The sequence below is a fragment of the Stegostoma tigrinum genome, chromosome 35, assembly GCF_030684315.1.
Source record: "Stegostoma tigrinum isolate sSteTig4 chromosome 35, sSteTig4.hap1, whole genome shotgun sequence".
Classification (NCBI taxonomy): domain Eukaryota; kingdom Metazoa; phylum Chordata; class Chondrichthyes; order Orectolobiformes; family Stegostomatidae; genus Stegostoma; species Stegostoma tigrinum.
In genome coordinates, this window is record NC_081388.1 from 466,932 (window position 1) to 492,605 (window position 25,674).

The following is a 25,674-nucleotide window of genomic DNA, read 5'->3' on the forward strand; positions in this document are numbered from 1 at the left end:
AGCTGGCTTTTAAAAGGTTTGCCAGTGAGAAACATTCATTAAAAAAAATACAAATGCATGGATTGCTCTCCAATCCTAAACTCTATTCAAATTCAGTTGACTGAACGGTTGGTTTGTGATGCAGAGTGATGCCCTGCAAGAGAGGGCTCAATTGCCACACCAGTGAGCTTACCACAAATGATCTTCGCCTCAAACCCTCTACTTGCCTGAGGCATGGTAATCTTCTGGTTAAATCATAACCAGTTGTCTCTCTCTAAGGAGTCGCCAAATGGCGTGGTAAGACTTTTCCTTTAATCACGATAACATGGCAACAAGTAGATAACTCAGCTGATGTCACTGACTAATAGAATCCTCAACTATACTAATATTAACGATGTGATATCATCAGAAGGCATGCTCAACTAAGTTTTAATTTGCAAATTAACTTAACAACCATTCAATCAAAATCACTGAAGTACTCATATTACTGATCGTCTCGATACAACATTGTGGTTACATCTGTTCATAAGTGAAGTGTAATGTAATTGCACTTACTGTGGTTTTATCAATGTGACCCTGCAATGAGTCAATAAGCAGGTCACCCACAGGTTGCTGATCAGTGTGGACCCCCTCAGCTGTTATCACATGAGCCTCAAGATCATCCAGAGCTTTCTGCAGTTCTTGAAGTTTCTCCAACGCCTTTTCCACCTGTTTCTGCCAGTTGCTCGCACGGGTTTTCAATTGCTCCCAATTTTCCTTCACTTCTATTGACTGTTTGCGGACAGCTTTGGCAATTCTCTGGGCTCTCTCTTCCAGGGTAGGTTCTGGAAATATGAAGTGCAAATAATTTATCAACTATTCATGACTTTGATCAATGGAACTTCGGTTTTCTTTCTAAAACCCTTTCCTTTAAAAGGTCTCTCTGGACTTTCTCCTGAAATTGGGAATATCTAGTATAAGACTAAAGATTTTATTCATTAAAAATTTATGACTACCAAGGAAACTTTAAAAAAGGAAAAGGATTAGAGTGACTAAATGGGTAAAGTTCTCAACAAAAGACATGAAAAATCCGTTCAGGATATCTTTCGTAGCTATGAAACAAGCATCCAACATAAACCAACTTTCATCTTTCAGGGCTGGCAAGTCAGAATGATAAACTCTAAGTCTACCCTGCATAGTTAACTCAAGAACTCACTTAATGAGGTTGTTAAGAGATATAGGGATAACAAAGTGAGCAGCTGAATGAACACAGCAGGCCAAGCAGCATCTTAGGAGCACAAAAGCTTACATGTTGGGCCTAGACTCTTCATCAGAAAAAGGGGGAGGGTGAGGGGGAGAGGCCTCTGAAATAAATAGGGAGAGAGGGAGAGGCGGATCGAAGATGGATAGAGGAGAAGATAGTTGGAGAGGAGACAGACAAGTTAAAGAGGTGGGATTGAGCTAGTAGAGGTGAGTGTAGGTTGGGGAGGTAGGGAGGGGATAGGTCAGTCCGGGGAGGATGGACAGGTCAAGAGGTGAGGTTGGTAGGTAGGAAATGGGGGTGTGGCTTGAGGTGGGAGGAAGGGATAAGTGAGAGGAAGAACAGGTGAGGGAGGCGGGGACGAGTTGGGCTGGTTCTGGGATGCAGTAGGGGGAGGGGAGATTTTGAAGCTTGTGAAATCCACATTGATACCTTTGGGCTGCAGGGTTCCCGAGCAGAATATGAGTTGCTGTTCCTGCAACCTTCAGGTGGCATTGTTGTGGCACTGCAGGAAGCCCAGGATGGACATGTCGTCTAAGGAATAGGAGGGGAAGTTGAAATTGTTCACGACTGGGAGGCGCAGTTGTTTATTGTGAACCGAGCATAGGGACTGCTTTGCAGAACACCTAAGTCTCTCCTTGGTTTCCACGATGTTGAGGAGGCCACAACGGGTCCAGCGGATGCAGTATACCACATTGGTAGATGTGCAGTTGAACATCTGCTTGATGTGGAAAGTCTTCTTGGGGCCTGGATGGGGGTGAGGGAGGAGGTATGGGGGTACATGTTGCACTTCCTGTGGTTGCAGGGAAAATGCCGGGTGTGGTGGGGTTGGAAGGGAGTGTGGCGCGGACAAGGGAGTCACGGAGAGAGTGGTCTCTCCAGAAAGTAGACAAGGGTCGGAGGAAAAATGTCTTTGGTGGTGAGGTCAGATTGCAGATGGTGGAAGTGTTGGAGGATGATGCGTTGTCTCCAGAGGTTGGTAGGGTGGTATGTGAGGATGAGGGGGTTCTCTTTTGGTGGTTATTGCAGGGGCAGGGTGTGAGGGATGAGTTGCAGGAAATGAGGGAGACACGGTCAAGGGCGTTCTTCACCACTGCGGGGGGTTGGGGGGGTGGGGAGGAGTTGCGCTCCTTGAAAAACGAGGACATCTGAGGTGTACGGGAATGGAATGCCTCATCCTGGGAGCAGATGCGGCGAAGGCAAAGGAATTGGGAATAGGGGATAGAATTTTAGCAGGAGGTGGGTGGGAGGAGGTGTATCCTAGGTCGCTGTGGGAGTCGGTGGGCTTGAAGTGCATATTGGTTTCTAGGTGGTTGCCTGAGATGGAGATAGAGGGGTCCAGGAAGGTGAGGGAGGTGTTGGAGATCATCCAGGTGGACTTGAGGTTGGTGCCCGAGATGGAGACATATATAGCTCCATTCATATTCACAAATCTCTGTTTCAAATCGAATCTTCTGAAGCACGTATGCAATTTTTCATTGTCAATTAATGTTGGAATGTTGATTGCACAGCAAAAGTGTTTCAAGAGACTGATTGGCCTCAGACTTTTTAGCCAATTGTATTTGGCAAGTTGACGTTCAGCACTTCTGTAACAAGTCCAATCCCAGTAAGTGGAGCAAATGGCATGGTCAACATTTCAAAAAAATACAAGAGAGAAAAATTAAGACAATGGCCTGAGTGTTTCGCCCGATTACAGCAGAGGCATTAACACATACTAGTTTACATTAATTTATCTCTGAATCTTCCAAGGAATGAATTCTTTGACAATGTCATGACAACATTGAGACATTTGGCAAGCTCAGGGGCAAGGGGACTGGTTCAGAACTGTACACAGAAACGTAATGAAATGCTGAAACACTGTATGGTGAGAATGGTACGAACAAGGAAATGGTACTATTTCATCTGTATCAATGCGTAGTTGGAATACATATGGTTTGAACCGGCACCAATGCAAAATTGAATAGCCATTGCGTGATATAGCATGTGTTCAGAATGAGGAAGAGATGAAGCTTAGTTAGGATTCATTTCACTAAAATGAATCTCAACTAACTAATCTAATTAAACAAGGCAGTTTTACATACAGAACGCTGGTTTACAAACAAAATCTGCACTCATTGACTTCCAGATAGTAAAATGAAAGCTGTTGATCTCAAACTTTGATTATAAACAGAACTGAAAGATGAAGTGACAATATTGGATTCAGGATTACAAACTGACATCGGGGATTCAGCAACTGATCGAGACCATCCATGTAGTTAATCTTGAATTGGCAGCATTACAAGTGACCAGGACAATACCTGCTCTATAAAAATAAGAAACAGAAGACAACTAAGATACAAAAATGTGACATTCAATTCCAATTACAAAATACTTTAAGCAAACAATTTTATTTCATTCACATATATTATCTGCAATAATATCCATTTAATATTGGTTCTTCCAAACTGTTGCAGCACTTTGACATTAAAAGAATATTCCATCACAAGTATTGCTTGCAATAAAAATCCCAGCATGTTCTGAAATCCTTAGAATAAAAGTATTTCAATCCGATGGTGCTCCTGCATTATTCGTCAGTTCCCCACTCAATGGGTATGTTCTGATATGCAGGAAACTTCTATTGTTCGATATGGGGACGGGTATTTACTTGGCATTGTTCTCATGGAGGCAGCACTGACAGATTATAATTTTCTTCCTGTGGGTTTTGTAGTCCAGATTTTTCTCTCCTCCATTATATTGCATTAAAGATCAACAACATTCACCATTTCCTCAGTTTGAGAACCTACCATGTTAAAAAGTGACCAATTAAATTGTTGCATTGCCTTCAATTTCACAAGGACTGAACTAATCTGCTGCTTCCGACACTGATTGCAAAATTAAACCATGAATTGAGAACAAAAACAGCGGGATTTTGTACTTTCTGTTGTGGCAAGTTTGGAAATAGAGGACATTTAATCAGGTGGAAGGATGGTACCACCTACAATTCTGCTTAGAGCCAGATTAAATCCATGGTGAGAAGACTTGTACATAACTTCCCAACTTCATTGCGAGTTAAAGTCCCTAACTGAGCAACTGACGCACACATACATCATCCCACAACAACTGGTATTGACTCAACAGTGGGCAGGGGTGTCACCATTAAGAAATGTAACAGGCCTTCAAAGGCATTCAATGTGCAACATCAAGAAGGGGAAGCGGCGTGCTAATGGTGGTTCACTCAATCCTGGCCCGAGATCTAGCAATAATCGTAGGTTGGTTGCCATGGTAACAGAGGTCATCACCTCCCAAGTGACACTGCTGCTCAGTACACCTGCTGGGTTCTGGTTAGCCAACAGCTCATGGCGAATGAAATCGCACCAGATCGGCCGCCGGTCTATTAAGTGCCAGAGGGGAGAAAGATGTAGCTGCCGACGCATGAGAGGAGCAAGGTCAGGATGACATACCCCTGAGGGCAGCGACCTGAGGCTGGTGTTCCCCTGAAGGGAAGATGGTTGGGGCAAGCCGTTCCCTCATCAGTTCTTGAGTCAATGGCCTAGACCCTCGTCGCTTCCACAGGATTCCATCCAGAGGCTAAACAGCTGCCTATTCATCAGTGCATGCAACTTCTTCAACTCTGATTCACAGCTGGGCCTGCAGGTAAATCTGCAAAACCACTGTCCCAGAGTACAGTTTCTTTGCATAAAAGGCACATTTTCAAGCTAGGAAGTCAAGATTAACCAATCTCTTCCAACATTTAGAACTTTTGATGTTGGAAGTCAGTCAAGTACAAAGTCGCAGCTCATCAGGAACTAAAACAAAGTTGCTGGAATAGCTCACCAAGTCTGGCAACATCTGTGATGGGAAAAAAAAGCAGCGTTAACACTTTGGGTGCGGTTACCATTCCGCCACTCATCAGGCATGTTTATTACTGGAATATTAATTGAGTAGAAACTAAACAAAATTGGATAAAAGGCAGGAGATGGAGAGCGGTGATGCAAGGAAGTTTTCCATCATGGAGACCTGTTGCCAGCAGTGTTCCACAGGGATCATTGCTGGGTCTGCTTTTGGTTGTCATCTATATAAATGATTTAGATGAGAATATAGAAGGCCTGGTTAGTAAGCTTGCAGATGATACCAAAATCGGTAGTACAGTCGACAGCGAAGAGGGGAAATGCCAGTTTTAAGGAAAGGTCACCGGACCTGAAACGTTAACTTTGTTTTTTCCTTCAAAGATGCTGCCCGACTTCCTGAGCTTTTACAGCAACTTTGTTTTTGTTCATAATTTACAGCATCTGTAGTTCTTTCGGTAGTTAGGAAGGTGTTTCATTACTCAGACCTTTGAGGAGAAGAGTTGGAATGCCATGTTGAAGTTGTACAGGATATTAGTGAGGCCTCTTCTACACTGTTGTGTCCAATTCTGGTCAGTGTTCAAGGAAGGATATTATTAAGCTGGAGAGGGTTCAGAAAAGATTTACCAGGATGTTGCCAGAAATGGATGGTTTGAGATTTAAGGTGAGAATAGACTGGGGCTTTTTTCACTGGAACATAGGAGGTTGAGGGGTCACCCGATGAATGTTTATAAAATAATGAGGGATCTAGATAAGGTGAACGCCAAATGTCTTTTCCCTACTGTGGAGGATTTCAAAACTAGGGGGCATATTTTTAAGATGAGAGGAGAAAGATTTAAAAAGGGAATGAGGGGCAATCTTTTTACACAGAGGATTGTTCTAATGAGTTTTGAGAAGCTTTGTAGCTCAGGTTGAGGTTCTGGATGTGAGTTTGCTCGCTGAGCTGGAAGATTCGTTTTCAGACGTTTCGTCACCATTCTAGGTAACATCATCAGTGAGCCTCCGACGAAGCGCTGGTGTTATGTCCCGCTTTCTATTTATCTGGTTAGGTTTCCTTGGGTTGGTGATGTCATTTCCTGTTCTTTTTCTCAGGGGATGAGAGATTGGCTCCAAATCAATGTGTTTGTTGATGGAATTCCGGTTGGAATGCCGTGCTTCTAGGAATTCCCGTGCATGTTTCTGTTTGGCTTGTCCTAGGATGGATGTGTTGTCCCAATCAAAGTGGTGTCCTTCCTTATCTGTATGTAAGGATACGAGTGATAGTGGGCCATGTTGTTGGATTGTTCATATGTGGAATGAACTTCCAGAGGAATTGGTGAATGTGGGTACAGTTTCACTATTTAAAAGACATCCAGATAAGTACATGAATAAGAAATGTTTGGAGGGATATGGTCGAGTGCAGGAGGCAGGCAGGACTACTTTAGTTTGGGATTATGGTCAGCACGGACTAGTTGGACTGAAAGGTCTGTTTCGTGTTGTGTCACTCTATGATTCTATAAATACAATTTTATTTAAATGCTAGCGTTATCTTCTTTAGCATTGATCGAGGGTAGGTTATGGACAAAATAGAGCTTTGTATTTAGTCTGATCTCAGCTGTTTAAGGAGACTGGTGAAGTCTTTCTTGTCAGAAAAGTGGCCTAAAAAGTCATAAACAGGAAACAAATACCAGATTGGGTTGCCTCTTGAGGATAACCACAGATCTATGTCAATGTTTGGCTCACATTCAGGAGGACTTTGCAATGTGTGACTTACTGGTGTTTTATACCACTACAACAATTGAATACGATGGATTTGCTTTACAAGAAAAATGGTGAAGGACTATTTTGTTTCACTTTGTAATTTACTACACACTATCAAGGTCATTGATGTTTGACATTGAATGAATCAAATTCCATTTTAGTTGAGGAATCGAGTGGTAATATCAGGTTTGGCCTTTGAAATGACAAGTGTTATGATCCCAGTTGATGATGATACTGGACAATTCAGATCCCAGGGTGAGATAAATTTTCATTCTTTTTACTGTGGTATTCAATTACTGAAAGTGCTCACAAGCGGATGCCTATGTGTATTTTTAACAGAAGAACACAGAAAATTATTAGATTAAAACCCACCTCTTGTCCTTCTCACTGCACATGGTATAGGTGTACAATTCAAACTTAAAACTTGCGCAGCATTCCTCCAGTATAGAATCCAAGCTCACAAATAACATTATTATGTGAAGGCTGTTCAATATTGCTCTCCAGACAGAGAAAAATGTTTTCACTTTCTATTAATGTTCTCTTATCATTATTTCAATTTTACTTGGATGGATTTCATTTTAACAGCATTGAATCCTTCATTTTTTTTAGTTTTATGAATCACAGAAACCCAGTAAGCAGGTACAGCAGGTATTAAGGAAGGCAAATGGAATTTTGGCATTTGTTGCTAAAGAAAGCGAGTATAAAAATACAAAAGAAGGTTGCTGCAACTACGCAAGGCATTAGTGAGACCACACCTGGAGCCCTGTGTACAGTTCTGGTCTCCTTACTTAAGGAGAGATGTCATTGTATTGGAGGCAGTCCAGTGGAGGTTCACCAGGATGATTCCAGAGACGAGAACCTGTCTTAAGACAGACAGAGTAGTTTCGGCCTACATTCTCAGGTGTTCAGAAAGATGAGAAGGGATCTAATTGAGGGATATAAAATGTTCAAGCAGATTGATAAAGTTGACATGGAAAGGATGGTTCCTCATGCGGGCAATAGAACAAGAGGTCATAGGTTTAGCATAAGGGGAAGAAGGTTTAAAGAGTTGATGAAAAATTTCTATGCTGGAAGGGTCATGAATCTCTGGAATTCACTCCCTGAGAGGGCATTGGGGGGCTGTGACATTGAGCAAATTTGAAGAGGAGATAGAACGATTTTTGAGTTCATAATGGATTCAAGAATTATGGAGAGCAGGTAGGAAACTGAAGTTGCAGCAGAGAAAAGATCAACCACAATCGTATCAAACAGCGGGGCTCGAGGAGCTGAATTGTCTTACTCCTCCTAGTACTTAAGTTCATTATCATTTTTGGCTTGGAGCTGTGAACTGTGAGCTGAGAGTGACCTTTGGACTGTGAGCAGCAGCTTATGTGAAAAAAGAAGAAACAATTTGATATTTGTTTCTGAGGCTAGGTCTGGAAGTTAATTGCAGGTCAATTCTTCTTCCAAGAAAACTCGATTGATGTGTCACTAACAAAGAGAAACCAATATTGAACTGTCTTTAAATCAGAAGGATTGTCCCTGCAAAAGCTACAGGACAGAGGTTTGATTGCCAACTGGTTGTCCTCCCATTATCAACTTAATCTAAGTGAAGAGGTCCTCTGTTACAAGTAATAATTAAATATCCCCCCAAAGCCTACTGAAAGGTATTTGCATAGCTCAGTGTTTTCAGAAACCAAGACAGAAGCTCAGAAATTACTGGAAACGCTCAGCAAGTCTGGCAGCATCTATGGACAGAAGTTAGAATTCACGTTTCCGATCCTGTGACACTTACTTAGAAATAAGGAATCCTGAGGAAGGGTAATCTGACCCAAAATGTTAACTCTGTTTTCTCTCCACAGATGCTGCCAGATCTGCTGGTTTTTTACAGCAACTTCTGTTTTTGTTTCTGATTTACAGCATCTGTAGATTGTTCAGATTTTAGCTTGAAGATACTATCTCATCTGACTGTGAGATTTCAGATGATGGACAAAAACAAAATTTCCGGAAAAGCTCAGCAGGTCTGGAAACGTCTGTGAAGGTAAAAAAGAGGTACGATGTCAGATCTGGTGACCCTTCCTCAGAACTGATCAGAGGAAGGGTCGCCAGATCTGAAATTTTACTTTGTTTCCTTCACAGATGCTGCTGGACCCGCTGAGCTTTTCCAGCAGCTTTGTTTTTGTTCCTGATTTACAGCATCCACAGGGCTTTCCGTTTTAAAGATCATGCAGTCTGGTTAAGTAAACTGGCCAGTTACACTTGATTTATTTTTTTCCCTTTAATATATTCCTTAATTATATCTGTTTGTCTGTCTTTCTGTCTTTGTTAGAATGGGGGCTAGAATCAAAGAAGATGATGTTTAAGTCATGGGCATTCATCAGAATACCTTTTTGCTTAACTTTCTTTTAAAAGATACATATTGTTAATAAATTGTAAAATCTTTTGTTTAAGCTATAAACCTGGTGTCTGGTATTGTTATGCACAAAGTCTGGCACTGACTTTTCAAAAAATCTGATTAGGAAACATTGGGATCAATTTTGAACGTCACCAAATACTTCATATCAATGTGTTACGAACAGAGGCAGGGAAGCTGATTTAATACGGCTGTGACTTCAGGTCATAAAATCAGTAATAACATACTTATATGAAATAAATAAAGACAGTCTATCACAATCTCTTACTAATCAAGTTCACTTTGATTATGACATTAATTTCTCACAGTATTTGTACTTCATAAAGCAACCACATTGATATTGTCTCTAATTCAGATAAGTGGGCAAGTTAAGGGCACTGTGACAGTCAGCCAGTGTTACTCAGAGCAGCGGATGAGAGCTCTGTGACGGGCAATCAGTGTTACCGGGAGGAGGGAGTGAGAGGCCTGTGACAGTCAGTCAGTGATTCTGAGAGGAGCGGGTGAGGGCCCTGAGATAGTCAGTCAGTGTTACTGAGAGCGGCGGTTGAGGGCCCTGTGACGGGCAGTGTTACTGAGAGGAGCGGGTAAGGTCCCTGTGATGGGCAGTGTTACTGAGAGGAGCAGGTGAGCGGCCTGTGATGGGCAGTGTTACTGAGAGGAGCAGGTGAGCGCCCTGTGACGGGCAGTGTTACTGAGAGGAGCAGGTGAGGGCCCCGTGATGGGCAGTGTTACTGAGAGGAGAAGGTGAGCGCCCTGTGACGGGCAGTGTTACTGAGAAGAGCGGGTAAGGTCCCTGTGATGGGCAGTGTTACTGAGAGGAATGGGTGAGGGCCCTGTGACTGGCAGTGTTACTGAGAGGAGCGGGTGAGGGCACTGTGATGGGCAGTGTAATTGAGAGGAGCGGATGAGGGCACTGTGACAGTCAGTCAGTGTTACCGAGAGGAGGGCATGAGGGCCCTGTCCAGTCAGTCAACGTTACTGAAAGGAGCGGGTGAGGGCCCTGTGACAGGCAGTGTTACTGAGAGGAGCAGGTGAGCGTCCTGTGACAGTCAGTCTGTGTTACCGAGAGGAGCGGGTGAGGGCCCTGTGACAGTCAGTCAGTGTTACCAAGAGGAGCGGGTGAGGGCCCTGTGACAGGCAGTGTTACTGAGAGGAGGGGGTGAGAGCCCTGTGACAGTCAGTCAGTGTTACCGAGAGGAGTGGGTGAGGTCCCTGTGACAGGCAGTGTTCCTGAAAGTAGGGAGTGAGTGCCCTGTCCAGTCAGTCACTGTTACTGAGAGGAGCGGGTGAGAGCACTGTGACAGTCAGTCAGTGTTACCGAGAGGAGCGGGTGAGGGCCCTGTGACAGGCAGTGTTACTGAGAGGAGGGGGTAAGAGCCCTGTGACAGTCAGTCAGTGTTACCGAGAGGAGCGGGTGAAGGCCCTGTGACAGGCAGTGTGACTGAAAGTAGGGAGTGAGGGCCCTGTCCAGTCAGTCACTGTTACTGAGAGGAGCGGGTGAGAGCACTGTGACAGTCAGTCAGTGTTACCGAGAGGAGCGGGTGAGGGCCCTGTGACAGGCAGTGTTACTGAGAGGAGGGGGGAAGAGCCCTGTGACAGTCAGTCAGTGTTACCGAGAGGAGCGGGTGAAGGCCCTGTGACAGGCAGTGTGACTGAAAGTAGGGAGTGAGGGCCCTGTCCAGTCAGTCACTGTTACTGAGAGGAGCGGGTGAGAGCACTGTGACAGTCAGTCAGTGTTACCGAGAGGAGCGGGTGAGGGCCCTGTGACAGGCAGTGTTACTGAGAGGAGGGGGTAAGAGCCCTGTGACAGTCAGTCAGTGTTACCGAGAGGAGCGGGTGAAGGCCCTGTGACAGGCAGTGTGACTGAAAGTAGGGAGTGAGGGCCCTGTCCAGTCAGTCACTGTTACTGAGAGGAGCGGGTGAGAGCACTGTGACAGTCAGTCAGTGTTACCGAGAGGAGCGGGTGAGGGCCCTGTGACAGGCAGTGTTACTGAGAGGAGGGGGTAAGAGCCCTGTGACAGTCAGTCAGTGTTACCGAGAGGAGCGGGTGAGGGCCCTGTGACAGGCAGTGTTACTGAAAGTAGGGAGTGAAGGCCCTGTGACAGGCAGTCAATGTTACTGAGAGGCGCGGGTGAGAGCCCTGTGACAGGCAGTGTTACTGAAAGAAGCGGGTGAGGGCCCTGTGACAGTCAGTCAATGCAACAGAGGAGCGGGTGAGGGCCCTGTGACAGTCAGTCAATGCAACAGAGGAGCGGGTGAGGGCCCTGTGACAGGCAGTGCTACTGAGAGGAGAGGGTGAGGGCCCTGTGACACAGTCAGTCAGTGTTACCGAGAGGAGCGGGTGAGGGCCCTGTGACAGGCAGTGTTACTGAGAGGAGTGGGTGAGGGCCCTGTGACACAGTCAGTCAGTGTTACCGAGAGGAGCGGGTGAGGGCCCTGTGACACAGTCAGTCAGTTTTACTGAGACGAGCCGGTGATGGCCCAGTGACAGTCAGAGAATGTTATTGAGAGGAGCGAATGAGATAAGGCTCTCACTGAAAAGCATGCATACGAGCAGAGACCTGAGTGGGAACACTGGTTTGTGTTCCCTCCAATTGAGCAGGCGGATGAATAAATTAAAAGCAAAGATCAGTGTTCTGTTCAGTTAAGGTATGCCTGGAATTAAGCTCTGACCCATGATTGGTGCATCCTACACTACATGTCAAATGCTGAGTGCTCCTGCTGGTCTGCATGACCATGTGTACAGCAGGTGCCTCTTATTGGAGCAACTGGAGCCCAGGGTCTTGAGCAACAAGTGGGAGCATTTCAAAGCATTGGTGAGTCTGACAGGTTTGTTGATAAAAACCGAAAGAACTGCATATGCTGTAAATGACGAACAAAAACAACGTTGCTGGAAAAGCTCAGCAGGCGTGGCAGCATATGTTGGAGGAGAAAACAGAGTTTAGGTTTCCGGTCCGGTGACCCTTCCCCAGAACTGATGGTGGCTGGGAAAACATCGGTTTCTATGCAGAAAATAGGGAGGAGGGTAGTGTAGGGAGTAAACAATAGGATAGAGCCCAAAGAGAGAGAAAGACAGGTGGACAGATAAAGGAGTTGCAAACAATCAGGCTGGGAGGGTGAACAGTTGTGAACGGGGACTGTTCGTCACTAACAACAGGGAATGTGTCGTGGCAGGCTGCGTGGTAACAAAGCCTGGTGTGTGGGGTAGCGGGGGCTGGGATATGGGAGAGTTTAGGCCCTAAAATTACAGACCTCAATATTGAGTCTGGAGGGCTGTCAGGTCCTCAAGTGGAAAATGAGGTGCTGTTCTTTCTGCTTGCGCTGGGCTTCAGTGGAACACTGTAGCAAGCCGGAGACAGAGGTGTTGGCCAGGTTTGTTGACAGTATATGTTTCAGGGTGTTGTTTTGTGATTGAATGCAAGTTTTATGAGGAGAAACTGATAGGCTAAGTGCGTTTTCCATGCAGCAGAGGAGGCTGATCGACGTATACAAAATTATGAGAGGCATAGATTGATTGTGAGAACCAGTAAATGAGTTTAAGTCAGAGGGCATAGATTTCAGGTGAACTGTCAGCTATTTAGAGGGGATCTGAGGCAAGTGTTTTCACCAAAAGTGATACAAACATGTAATATGCTGCCTGGCAAGGTGGAGAAGGCAGGTACGCTTGCAATATTAAAGAAGCAACAGATGAGCATTTAAAGGGCCAGCGTATGGTCGGTAATGACTCAGTGCAGGTAAATGGGATTAGTAGTTTGATGTTTGTTAGTTGGCATTGATGTTGATTAAGTGAGCGTGTTTCTGTACTGCATGACTTTATGAAGCAGGAAAGGAGATATCAGAGGTCCCGGCAAAGATTTTCAAGTCATTTCTGGCCACAGCTAAGGTGCCAGAGGACCGCTAATACTCTCAGCAGAGAGATCTCGGTGTCCATGTACACAGATCCTTGAAAGTTGCCACTCAGGTTGACAGGGCTGTTCAGAAGGCATACAGTGTTTTAGCTTTTATTAGTAGAGGAATCGAGTTCCGGAACCAAGAGGTTATGGTGAAGCTGTACAAAACTCTGGTGCGGCCGCACTTGGAGTACTGTATACAGTTTTGGTCACCGCATTATAAGAAGGATGTGGAAGCTTTGGAAAGGGTGCAGAGGAGATTTACTAGGATGTTGCCTGGTATGGAGGGAAGGTCTTATGAGGAAAGGCTGAGGGAATTGAGGCTGCTTTCATTCGAGAGAAGAAGGTTGAGAGGTGACTTAATTAAAACATATAGGATAATCAGAGGGTTAGATAGGGTGGACAGGGAGAGCCTTTTTCCTAGGATGGTGACGGCGAGCACGAGCGGGCATAGCTTTAAATTGAGGGGTGAAAGATATAGGACAGTTGTCAGAGGTAGTTTCTTCACTCAGAGCGTAGTAAGGGTATGGAACGCATTGCCTGCAGCGGTAGTACATTCGCCAACTTCAAGTACATTCAAGTCGTCATTGGGCAAGCTTATGGACATACATGGAATAGAGTAGGTTAGATGGGCTTCAGATTGGTACGACAGGTCGGCACAACATCGAGGGCCAAAGGGCCTGTTCTGTGCGGTAATGTTCGATGTTCTATAGATGTGTTGTCTTTGGGCTTTGTATTTTGACAAAAGGTTAAGTCATAACATGAGAGCCCACGGTGTTGGAGGTAGCATATTAGCATGGATACAGATTGGTTCATAGGCAAGAAACAGCAATTGGAGATAAAGGGTTCTTTTTCAGTTTGGTGACCCATGACCAGTGGGGTTCTACAGGAATCGGCGGTGGGACTACAACTGTTTACAACATATATTAGTCATTTGAAGGAAGGAGGGTGGATCCTGACAAGTAGTTCAGAGGGGATAGATTTTGAGATGAATTCTAAGTTAAAATGTTTGAGTCAGCGAGTGAGTGATTAAGTCTGGAAGGGTGAGGAACCAAATGGCATGTAAGACAGAAGTGAGTTTGATATGGTTAAATAGAATGTATTTCATTAATGTGGGCAGTGTATAGAATAAGACGGATGAGCTGAGTGTACAGACAGGCATGTGGGAGTATTATATCATAGCTAAAACTGAGGCGTGGTTGAAAGATGGGCATGATTGGCAGCTCATCACTTGTCGTTTTTGGGTATTCAGACCAGATAGAGAGCAGGACAGACAGAAGAGTGGGCCATGTAAAGAAGGTGGGTCACAATATTGAACAAGGAATCAATGAAGAAGAATTATAACTTGGAAGGATCACAAAGCAAAGTTATATGGAAGGAGGCAACAAACATAAAAAGGGCAAGCTTACTGTTGTGTGCTCCTGAACAGTCTGAGAGATACAGGATTGAAATATAATTAAATTTCAGACAAGGGTAAGAATAATAAGGCCGTAATAGGGGACTTTAACTACCCAACCACTCACTGGAATAGTTTAAGTTTGCAAGGTAGGAAGGGAGCAAAATACTTGAGTTGCATTGCATTCGGGGGCGGGGGAGGGGGGAGGGGGGGGGGCGGGGTGTGCACAGTTCTGGACCTAATATTTGGTAGTGAATCCAGGCAGGTCGAAGGCATATCAGTAGGAGGTTTGTCCAAAGCCAAACTCTGTCGTCACGCGGGTGCCAGCAGTCACTTCCCCGAGAGCAGACCCTGCGATGTTGACAATTGCTGGCCAAGATAGAGGCGAGAGAAGCAGTTGCAACAGCTGGCAAATATCCACTCTGACTTTCATGTCAGTAATTGTCACTGTCTAATTCCTCACTTCAAGGTGAGGTGAGATACTCATGAGACCTAAATACTCGCACAAAGGCCTTTTGCTGCACACTAGTGAAACTCATCTCTCACCATTGAAACCTTTGATGGAAAACTGGATTTTTTTTCTCAAAGCCAAGTATTTCTTTCTAATCTTGTCATAGTTTTTCCAACTGATCCAGCACTGCCCACATCATCCAGAAAGGCTGGGAATATTTAGCCCACTGTTAGCTTCACTGATATTTTTACAGTAAATCCAGGCCATCATGGACTACCAGAACACATGACCAAAAAGTCCCAGCTATCTCTCTGTTTGTGATGTTTATTAAGGGCTAAACAGGGAAACTGTCTTTGAAGGACTGGACAAAAAAATGTTGGATTCAACAAGTTAACAACATTACTGTTTTGCCTTCATGTAATATACTTGCAGTGCAATCAAATATTTCAGACAGAATCAATTAAAGATCTACTAATGCAACCTGAACAGGCCTATCCAGTTGTTGATTCAATCAGATTTGGGACCTTTGGCCTTTGAAAAACCAAACAATGACCATTATAGAATGGGTTGGTAATTCTTTATTATCTACAAGATTTAGGGACAACAAATTGTCATAGTGGCATAAACTCTATAAATGGAAAGTAGAGTTTTCATTTCTGTCGAGTTTAACAAGGTTTAAGATTGATAGCTTAATCTGTATTAGGCTGACTCTTGAATAACATTACCAAAGAAAGTTTCAACATATTTGCCCCCAAAAAAGTCAGATATTTTGTATATATAAATCCAGGAAATAGTGGAGATGTACAGCAGATTAATCAGCAAGAAAAAATATGTTGATCCTTCATTTTTTTATTCCATTTGTGGGATGTGGGCGTCACTGGCTGGCCAGCATTTCTTGCCTATCCCTAGTTTCCCTTGAGAAGGGGGTGGTGAGCTATCTTCTTAAACCGTTGCATTCCTCCTGCTATGGGTTGACCCACAATGCTATTTGGGAGGGAATCCCAGGTTTTTTGCCCAGCAACAGTGAAGGAACAGCCCTTTCATTAAGTTATCATCTCTTGCGTTTTCAGCATATAGAATACTGCCAAAAACAGACACAATTTGCCACAGCTTTCCACTTTGCACTCATCAGGACAAATGCAAGAATGCTAAGTTTCAAAGGATCATAATTTATAGCACAGAAGAAAAGGGCTGATCGATTGACAAGTTGACTCTAACTAGTCCAAGTGTTACCGCGCTATTGGGTAATTTTAAAAAAGTACAGAAATTGGACAAATCACTTGGTTCAGGAGAAAGCACCTGTGAATGTAACTAGGTCGCATCTAGCTCGAACGAATAAGATACATTACAAGATTAACCAATTAAATTGTTTTTTAGTGCAGCTGCTGACACACACTTCGGATTCTTTGGTAAGCAATGCCCCAATCACAGAATCACATCTAATGCCATGTGAAACAAAATGTCTGCTAACAAGTAGCTGATCAAATTAAACATGTTCTTTCAGCCATTCACAATAGGCTTGTGCTCACGCTCAATCAGCCTACGCTTGCAAGACCCAAAGGCGGCCAGAGTCAGGACAGCAATCCGAACATTGATAGCCATGTAAAACTCTATGCCGTCAGGTTACGCTCAGAGAAGAAAATAAAACAGAATGTGTGGAAAAGTGGTCACACAAGAATGGAAGCAAGAAAATCCCTACAACACTCTGAAAGGCACAGGCAGGAACCACCATGGGTGGCACTATAAAATCAAGTCAACACAAAGAGGAGACATGAGAGTCATTTGGCAGAAAATATAAAAAACAACAAGCTTTCTCCAAATATCTATCAAGAAGGGCAAACAAGACACCACCACAATTAGGAGTAAGGTGAAAAAGTGGCAGCATTATTACTTTCAGACTTCTGCATACATGCAACAAACCAAAAGAATTTGAAATAACAAGGCAGAGGTTTTGGCGAAATGGCATCAGACCCAGTTCTAGATATTGGTAGTCCTCACACTGACCGGATGAAAAGACAATATAGACATTTTCTAATCAACCTGTTACACACCTCTGGAGCAGGTGAAACTTAAACTTGTTGGTCTAAAGACAGGGACACTATCACTGCACCACAAGGGTCCTGTGAAGACACAATGTAACAAACACACACAAGTAATACCTAGGTGCTACATAATTTGTCGCAAAATGTTAAGAAACAATTAGAAAGATCAGGGAACACTGGCCTCTATTACAAGGGGAACTGAAAAAAGGTGGGAATTCTAGCTGCCCCAATATACAGCAGGGTATAGTTTTGACCTCCTTCCTTCAGGATATGTTTATATTGGAAGCAGTTCAAAAGAACATTCTTTATGTTGATTCTTAGGGTGAGGACTTGACTACGTGGAAAGCCTGAGCAAGTTAGGCCTTAACTCATTGGTGATTAGAAGAATAAGAACTGGTCTTTTTGAAACCCAAGATTCTGAGAGGTCTTAACGGGGTAGATGCCGAAAGGATTCCAGGACTAGGCATACTGTTTAAAATTAAGGGGTCTCCTATGTAAAATAGGATGAAAAGAAAATGTTCTCAGTCATCAGTTTGGAATTCTCTGGCCCAGCTCGCAGTGGAGGCCAGGTTCCTGACTAATTCCAGGTTGCCTAACAGATTTTAGAGTTCTGGAGTTGAGGGCTACGGAAGGCAGGCAGGAAAGTGGAGTTAAGACCCAATCAGATCAGCCATAACACTGAAAAATTCAGCAGGGTCAAGGGATAAATGGCTTACTCCTATTTCTAAGATCGATTTGGGCTTTGACTGAAGTGCCATTAAAAATCACCGATTCAATATTTGCAGTGGTGACTAGAGAAAATGTTTAAGTAAAAATGTGACTTTATATTTAAGATATTGAAGTTGCACATGGATTTGCAAGGCTATATCATGGTTCTTAAATCTTGAGAGGAAGCAATTCACTTTGTCACTTTCGTTCCCTGCAAGCATTATCCACAATTCGCCCCACTCCATTTTCCCTTCTCTACAACTCTACACTTTTTTCAGCTTTGTGTAAATAAATTCCTTAATGGAACTTGCTACAGACTGTGCTTCTAATAGTCTAACCCTGCCACCTACAAAGACTTTCGAGTCGGTGTATGAGAACTGTTGAGTATGTGTGTCTTTATTTCTGTGCAGCCATTTAAATTATAACATTTATTCTACCTTGTTTCTGTGTCAGTTCTCACGACACATGCTGAATTTCGTCTGCCACACTAGATTTTGCATCTGGTATAAAGTATTTCGTTCCTCATTCCATCTTACAGGAAAGATGTGAATTAATGGATGGATCCCAAAGCAAGAAATCAAGGTTGATTCTTACAATGAGTTTCAGAGACAGTAGGAACTGCAGATGCTGGAGAATCTGAGATGACAAGGTGTACAGCTGGATGAACACAGCAGGCCAAGCAGCATCAGAGGAGCAGAAAAGCTCATGTTTCAGGCCGAAACCAATCAGAAGAATGGTCTAGGCCCAAAACATCAGCCCTCCTGCTCCTCTGATGCTGCTTGGTCTGCTGTGTTCATCACCTCTACACCTTGTTATCTCTCTTTTTTCTAAGAAGTGCTGATTTGTCGGAGCAATTTCTGGTTGTGAGGCTTTAATGTCTCTGAAAAAGATTCATGAGGGACCCTGAATGGAAAATAAATATCAGAGATTTATTGGGTTGGGCAAATTCCCTCAAGAATAATGCCAACTGCATAGACACGATTCCCATTCCAACTGAGGTAGATCTGGAATCTGCCTCCTCAGTCTGTCCCTAAAAGTGAAAGGGAATAGCAAACCACTGCTGGTTAAAAATAAGATTGTCAAGAAAATTGCTCAGGATCAAGCATCTGCAGATAATGAGCTTAAAACTTGCCTTTCAGCAATCCACACATCAATGATTGGAAGAACGAAATGAAAGAAAACAGATAGAGGAGGCTCTTGGTTCCAGAATCAAACAGAAACTGATGAAAGGCTTGGAAGGAATGGCTAGCTAAAGCAACGGTCTGCTACTATCAAAAACACTGCACTTTTAAGAAGCTACTAAGCCAGAATTAGGTTATTTTTAAACACACAATTAGTCTTCAACCCTTATTTCCTAAATATTGAGTGGGCAGTGCCGTGGATAAGTGGTTAGTTGTGCTGCCTCACAGCGCCAGGGACCTGGGTTCGATTCCCCACTTCGGCAGCCGTCTGTGTGGAGTTTGCACGTTCTCCCCATGTCTGCATGGGTTTCCTCTGAGTGCTGCGGTTTCGTCCCACAGTCCTAAGGCATGCAGGTAAGGTGGATTAGCTGTGGGATGTGCAGGATGACAGGCATAATGTAGGGGGATAAATCTGGATAGGCTGCTCTTTGGAGGTTCGGCGTGGACTCGATGGAGCAAATGGTCTGCTTCCACACTAAGGATTCTATGACTGCTGCATGAACTGAGCTCTACCTTGAACGTAATATTCAGTCATACATTTGATCTACTGCTTTGCTCTGTGCCATGGTTCGCACACTGTGAAAACTGTATGAAATGCAATGCAAATGCAACACAAATGCTTTTCACAGTGTGTTAAACTCCAGAGACATGAAATTCAAATAAACAAAATCTCTCTCTCGCTCAACAGGCATCTACATGAAGGAAACAACCCCTGCACAAGAACTCAGGCTTTAATCAGCTAATAACCATGATATGTAACACCTTACTCCTCCCCCATGTTTATGCATCAATTTGTTAATTCCATAAAAACAACATGCTTGGTTCTTGCAGACAGATACAACCCCACTTCACAGTCATTCTGCCTTTGGATACAAATTTCACTCAAAAATTAATTCAGCATCTTTTTCGCTTATCCTGAAACTGCAATAAAAGCCAAAAACATCCTCTTTGACAATTCCCCTTTTTAACATGATAACAAGACCTTATTCTACTAATTCAAAAATTGTTGCCATAGAGAGGCCAAGGGCAGGAGGTCAGGAAATGAAATGTCAGTTCAATCAATCCAGGTACCTGACAGCAAATGGATGCTCGTATAAGCATCATCCACTCTCTGGTCCAACTTTACAATGCTGTGAATAAGGCACTCTTGTTAATCCATACTATATGGATTTCTTTCACTAAATTAGCAGTGGAAATTAGGCCACAGTAAAAGGTCAGCAAAACTAATTACAAACTCTCAGGCATATGAATAATTCATGCAGTCGATGGTCAAATGCTACTAAGTTCCAGAAAATTGAGAAAACTCCCATAAATTGTGGCCCCAATTGTTTGGCTGGAAACCATGGCCAGAACAGGTTTCTTGCATTTCTCCACAGTAAATACTACTTCAAAACAATTAGAACAATGATAAATGGAACACACATGTATTCGATCAATGTATTTAAAACTGGTGAATAACTATCCTCCTCAATTAAAAGCTGGATAGGTTTATGGGGTTTAAAGCAGAGTCTATTTAAGAATGACCACTGTATTTACTTTCAGCTGTTCGAATATATAAGAGAATCATTACATGTTTAATTTCTCAATTTAAACAAAGACATGGCACTCCACAGCAGGATATGCTCTCTGTAAATTGTGACAGGCATCTCTGGTAATTAACTAAAACACAAATCAACTATTCCACTGACTTTTCCCAACATTTGAACACACTTTGTAGTTCTCTATAAACTTAACATAAATGTACTTTGACTTTTACTGCTGTTGTATGTTCATAAAATTCCATTATGCGTGGCACTAACACAGTTTTCAACCTACTTAGAAACGGATCAACAACACATTGAAGTATGTAAGAGAATGTGTGCTGTGGTATTAACCACTGCATCAACAGAAATTAAACGCAAAGTGAATAACATGGAATGAAGAACTAAATATTAGGCCATTAGATAAAATCATGTTTTTCTTACTATACCTGTTCAATTTTCCTTAGCAACTCCTGCAAGCTGAAGTTCAGGCCATTCATCATTATGTCTCACCTTGACACAGCCGACATCTTTCTGCAATAGGTTGTCCCATTACTGCTGTTGTGCTGCAGTTTTACATCTTCAAGAAGATTACCTCCTGTTTTAACCTGTCCTCATGTTTCTCTTACACACTAAATCCATCAGATTGTGGTTTACATATTAGCAGTTTCACACATCCATCAATTCAAAAGAACTCGTCCAAAGATACCCAGATCCAGGGTGCTCAGTAGTCTTTTGCGGCTTTCAGCCATCTTCCATTGTGCTTTCTTCGTCCCAGGCAGTTCTCACCCTAAAGTTCAGTCAAAGACTTTGCTAGTTCTCGCTTCTTCCAACAGCCCAGCTGTTTTTCCTTTAACGTACCCAATTTTGGGGTCCGTCTGAATCAAACAGTTGGTCTAAACCGCTGGCAATTTGGAAGTCAAAAATAACTGACCGATCGTCACATAAGAAATTTTTAAAAAGGACTTTCTGCGCAAAGGTAAGAAAACCAATCCTCGAAGGGAGTCTATTGTAAACATATAACCAAACAGTGACATCAAATGGGACTTCAGTCCCCAGGGCAAGGAAGACCACAGCAAAATACCAGACCACTCCCAATGATCTGTAAATTAATGTGTTCATGTAAAAGTCCCTCAGATTTATTACCATCTTTGCTACAGGCTGAGAGTTCAGAGATCTGTGCCCATCAGTTCCACTGTGCTTCTCTACCTCAAACTACAGATCACTGCACTGCCTAGTTTAATACGAGGCCCTCAAGCTCTTATTCAACTGCTGCACTGAATGCCTGCCGTAATCTTCTATTCCTAGCTGCTGTTTATTATGTTAATCAGCATCCTGCAGCCTCCTTGTTCTCTGAAGCCAGGTACACTCCTGTTTCCTGAGGCCTCATTTTTGGCAAGACTTCAGTCCTGGAGATATGAGCAAAGAGCCAGAACCTGATTTAATAAACAGTAAACATACACCCAAAAAGCATATTGCAACATACTCCTGTTGCTGGCTTTCAGTGTAAAACTCTCTCTACTGAAACAAAAAGCAGATCTAAGTTTTCAGGTACTCAGAGATGTGTTACATGTTTTACTCAACGTAACATTGACATTTATTGCAGTACTGAGCTGAAAAGCTTTTCTGACTAGCCTTCTCGGTTATCTACATTCTACTCAGCTTCTTTTGTTAAGAGATAGAAAAGGTAAAGTCACCATAGACTCAAAGGAGCATGGGGCAAGAGATTACTGGTGGTGAGCTTAACCTGAAGGTCACCATGCCTCTGAGCTACGGGTGACGTTGAAACATTGGGAAATTCATGGTAACCTCAGCCAGTGTCGGAAGTGAACCCACGTTTTTGGCATCGCTCATAAACCAGCTGCCCAAACAACTGAATCAAATCCCAGTACCTTTATCTATACTGGTACATTTAGTGGCACTCGGGGCTTGAGGCTGCATTTGCATAGATTGCAGTTAAGGATACATTTCAAGCTACAGAGGTAAGATTCAGTCAAAATTAGAGAATCCCACGTTGTGCAATGGATCTCAGATAGCTAAGAGAACTGAGTGAGCTTTAACCTGCTGTAGCAGTAAAGGTCAAGTTAAGACCAACAAAAGAGGATTTTGTTTCTTTCGAAGCTCCAAATTTACTGAAGTTGTTAGAGTAGGAGCCCTTTAAGTATTAAAGTTACCTGTAGATATAAATTCATATGTAGCTGAGAAAGAGGTGACACGGTGGCTCAGTGGTTAGCACTGCTGCCTCACAGTGCCAGGAACCTGGGTTCAATTCCACCCTCAGGCAACTGTCTGTGTAGAGTCTGCTTGTTCCGCCAGGTGCTTTGGTTTCCTTCCACTACCCAAAGATGTCCAGGACTGGCCATGCTAAATTACCTCATAGTGTCCAGGCTAGTTGAGTTAGCCATGGGAAATGCAGGGTTTCCTGGGTCGGGTGGATCGAGGTGGGATTGTCTTCAGAGGGTCAGTGTAAACTCAATGGAATGAATAGCCTGCTTCCACACTGTAGGGATTCTATTCTATTCAAATGACAGTGAACTAAAATGTTTAATCATTCTTGTAACTGTACAGTCAATAAAATGCACTAGAGGCAACTACACCTGGGCTGTGTGGAGAGAGACAATGGGAACTGCGGATGCTGGAGAATCCGAGATAACAAAGTGTGGAGCTGGATGAACACAGCAGGCCAAACAGCAACCTCCGAACTTGTCTGATGAATGGTCTCGGCCCGAAACGTCAGCTTTTGTGCTCCTAAGATGCTGCTTGGCCTGTTGTGTTCATCTAGCTCCACACTTTGTCAACTCTACACATAGACTGTGTAGTTTATTTTGCAATTACTGGGGCTTCACTCCCCTACGCTTACAGTTCCTGTTTTGACAAAAATATTCCTGTAAGAATCAGTGTTAAAAATTTTAAAATTAATTGGAATTTGTCATTCGTTCCCTTCGCAGGATTTATAATTGGCGTCTCCCTGACATTTTAGATTTGGCAAAGCTGTTATTATTTAACAACCAACAAATACAAAACATTTGATTAATCCTGGAAAAATAACACAAATGAAGCAATGCTCCACTGCTTGGGCCTACATTACAAAGGCTTACAATACAACTGGCACGGAATGTCCCTCTGGGAACAGCACATTTGCACAACTCCGACAGAGGCTTTGCGAAGAACAAACCAAAAATATACCAATTGATAAATATTTATGTTAAAATCTACTACAGATTAGAGAGCATTAGTCAACGATAGAACATTGCAAAGTTTCTCATAAGAACATCTTCACCCAGAGTGCCAGATATGAACCATAATTTTGAGTAGGTTACTGCATTGACATTTGAAAACACACAATAATGCAAATAAAATCAATATCTCGCTTACTTAATGAAATAGTTCCACAACTGCAGATTGAGTAAAAAGGTTTGGAGAATCAGCAAATTGATTATCTTTGCCATCTGACACAATGTTCATCAAATCCAACCTGTTTTGATGAGATACTTTTGACTGTATAATCATCCCTCCGTACGAAAGCCTCTTCCTTTCCATCCATTGAATTCAGTACTCTCTGACTTTGGAGTGAACTGCACATTAACTGCCCTGGGCAATCTAAAAACATTTCCGAGTTGAAAACTTATGGCCAACTCCCAATGTAAATAGATTTCGAAATATACAGTTATTAGCTGAGAAAATGGAAGCAGGTTCACTTACATGCCAATGTACAGGCCTAAACATGCACTTTAGTTTTGAAAAACTGAATGGTGGCTGGGAAAACGTCAGTTTGTATAGGTAGAAAATGGGGAGGTGGGTGGGGTCAGGAGCAATCAACAGGGTAGAGCCCAAAGAGAAAGACAGTTGGACAGATTTAGGAGTTGCTACTGATCAGGCTGGGAGGGTGAATAGTTGTTAATGGGGACTGTTAGTCATTAACAATAGCGGGTGTGTCGGGGGAGGCTACATGGTAACAAGGCCTGGTGTGTGGGGTGGGGGTGGCTGGGACATGGGAGAGTTTAGGCCCAAAAATTATTGGACTCAATATTGAGTCCGGAGGGCTGGAGGGTCCCCAAGCAGAAAATGAGGCGTTGTTCCTCCAGCTTGCACTGGGCTTCACTAGAACACTGCAGCAAGCCGGAGACAGAGATGTTGGCCAGGGAGCAAGGTGGTGCATTGAAGTGGCAGACATATTTTTCAAAAATCTGATCTCAGATTTAGTCACACCCTTCCCTCCACCAGTTTGTCACTGTTAGAAAATTTGGCCAGTTCACATTAAACCCCTGAGTCCATGTTGGTGGTGGTAACTACAAATAGGCAAGATCCTAACATGATCCTAGGACACCCCAGCAAGTACTCTTACCGGTCTCAATCTTGATACCACTTCTCAAATGAAAACTCATCTCTTCAGCCAGTTTCAATCCATTCCTGTGTTTTGTTTTCATTCCACCACAATGAGCTTCAATAGCTCTGTTACATGGAATTTTGCTGAAGTTTCTTTTTTAAAGTCTAGATATATGTCAAATCAGGTAATGATCTAAATGAATTGCGAAGCAGACTCATAGATCCAAATGACCTTATCCTATTTCTGCATCTTGGAATTCCCACAGTCTACCTGGAACATGATTTCCTCTAAAAGTTCAAAGCGGTTAGTCAGCCAGACTGCCCCCTTCCAAACCTACATGTTGGCCAATGTTAGTTAGATTAGCTGTTCGACCCTGAAATTCACTCCTCACAATCATTTCCAGTATTTTACTCCGATCTTGGTTAAGTGTAACGAACTTTAAGTTTTAGAATCCTTACAATGTGGAGACAGGCCCTTCGGTCCAAAAAGTTCAGTTGGATCCTTGGAACATCCCACCCAGACCCATCCCCCTAAAACACACCTAATCTACACATTCCTGAACACGATGGGCAATTTAGCATGGCCAGTCCACCTAACCCGCACATCTTTGGACAGTTGGGAGTAAACCGAGCACCCGGAGAAAACTCACACAGACACAGGGAGAATGTGCAAACTCCACACAGACCGTCAACCAAGTCTGGAATCAAACCCGGGTCCCTGGTGCCAAGAGGCAGCAGTGCTAACCACTGCACCACCATGCCGCCCTTAAAGACATGTCCTTTGAGTCAAAAACGAACCAGCAACCAGAAGATCTTTTTGGATCTTTATTTGAAAGTTAACCTGTTTCCAATTTGTATTACAAGATATTCCCAGAATATAATTTCCTCCTAACAATTACCAGCACCTCACAAATAAAATCCCTTGGCTCCCTCAACACCTGAAATACATGCTATTAAAGCCACTTGCAAAACTCAAGACTGCATT

General features: G+C 43.2%; 2 protein-coding genes across 3 annotated transcripts in view; both read right to left on the bottom strand.

The window, feature by feature from the left end:
- Positions 1-25,674, bottom strand: part of LOC125450624 (utrophin-like) — a 116,546-nt gene that overhangs the window by 49,786 nt on the left and 41,086 nt on the right. The gene's annotated exons all lie outside the window — the stretch shown is intronic.
- On the bottom strand, positions 475-23,852 carry LOC132206320 (utrophin-like). 2 transcript variants are annotated; one of them, XR_009442972.1, is made up of 2 exons: positions 23,739-23,852; positions 475-803 (listed from the first exon to the last, which is right to left on the bottom strand). XR_009442972.1 is itself a non-coding variant. In XM_059639942.1 (2 exons), exons 1-2 carry the CDS (start codon positions 20,914-20,916, stop codon positions 493-495), a joined length of 351 nt encoding a protein of 116 aa, XP_059495925.1. In that variant the 5' UTR covers positions 20,917-21,561; the 3' UTR covers positions 475-492. The 2 variants fall into 2 exon arrangements, 1 of the variants encoding a protein (XP_059495925.1); XM_059639942.1 differs by lacking the exon at positions 23,739-23,852 and adding an exon at positions 20,877-21,561.

What these genes read in the sequence shown, in the direction of transcription:
- LOC132206320 (XM_059639942.1), bottom strand. Translation starts at nt 20,916, where the DNA reads ATGGGACAACCTATTGCAGAAAGATGTCGGCTGTGTCAAG. An exon ending in AAGATGTCGGCTGTGTCAAG is followed by an intron (nt 804 to 20,876) that starts GTGAGACATAAT and finishes TCATATTTCCAG; the next exon opens with AACCTACCCTGGAAGAGAGA.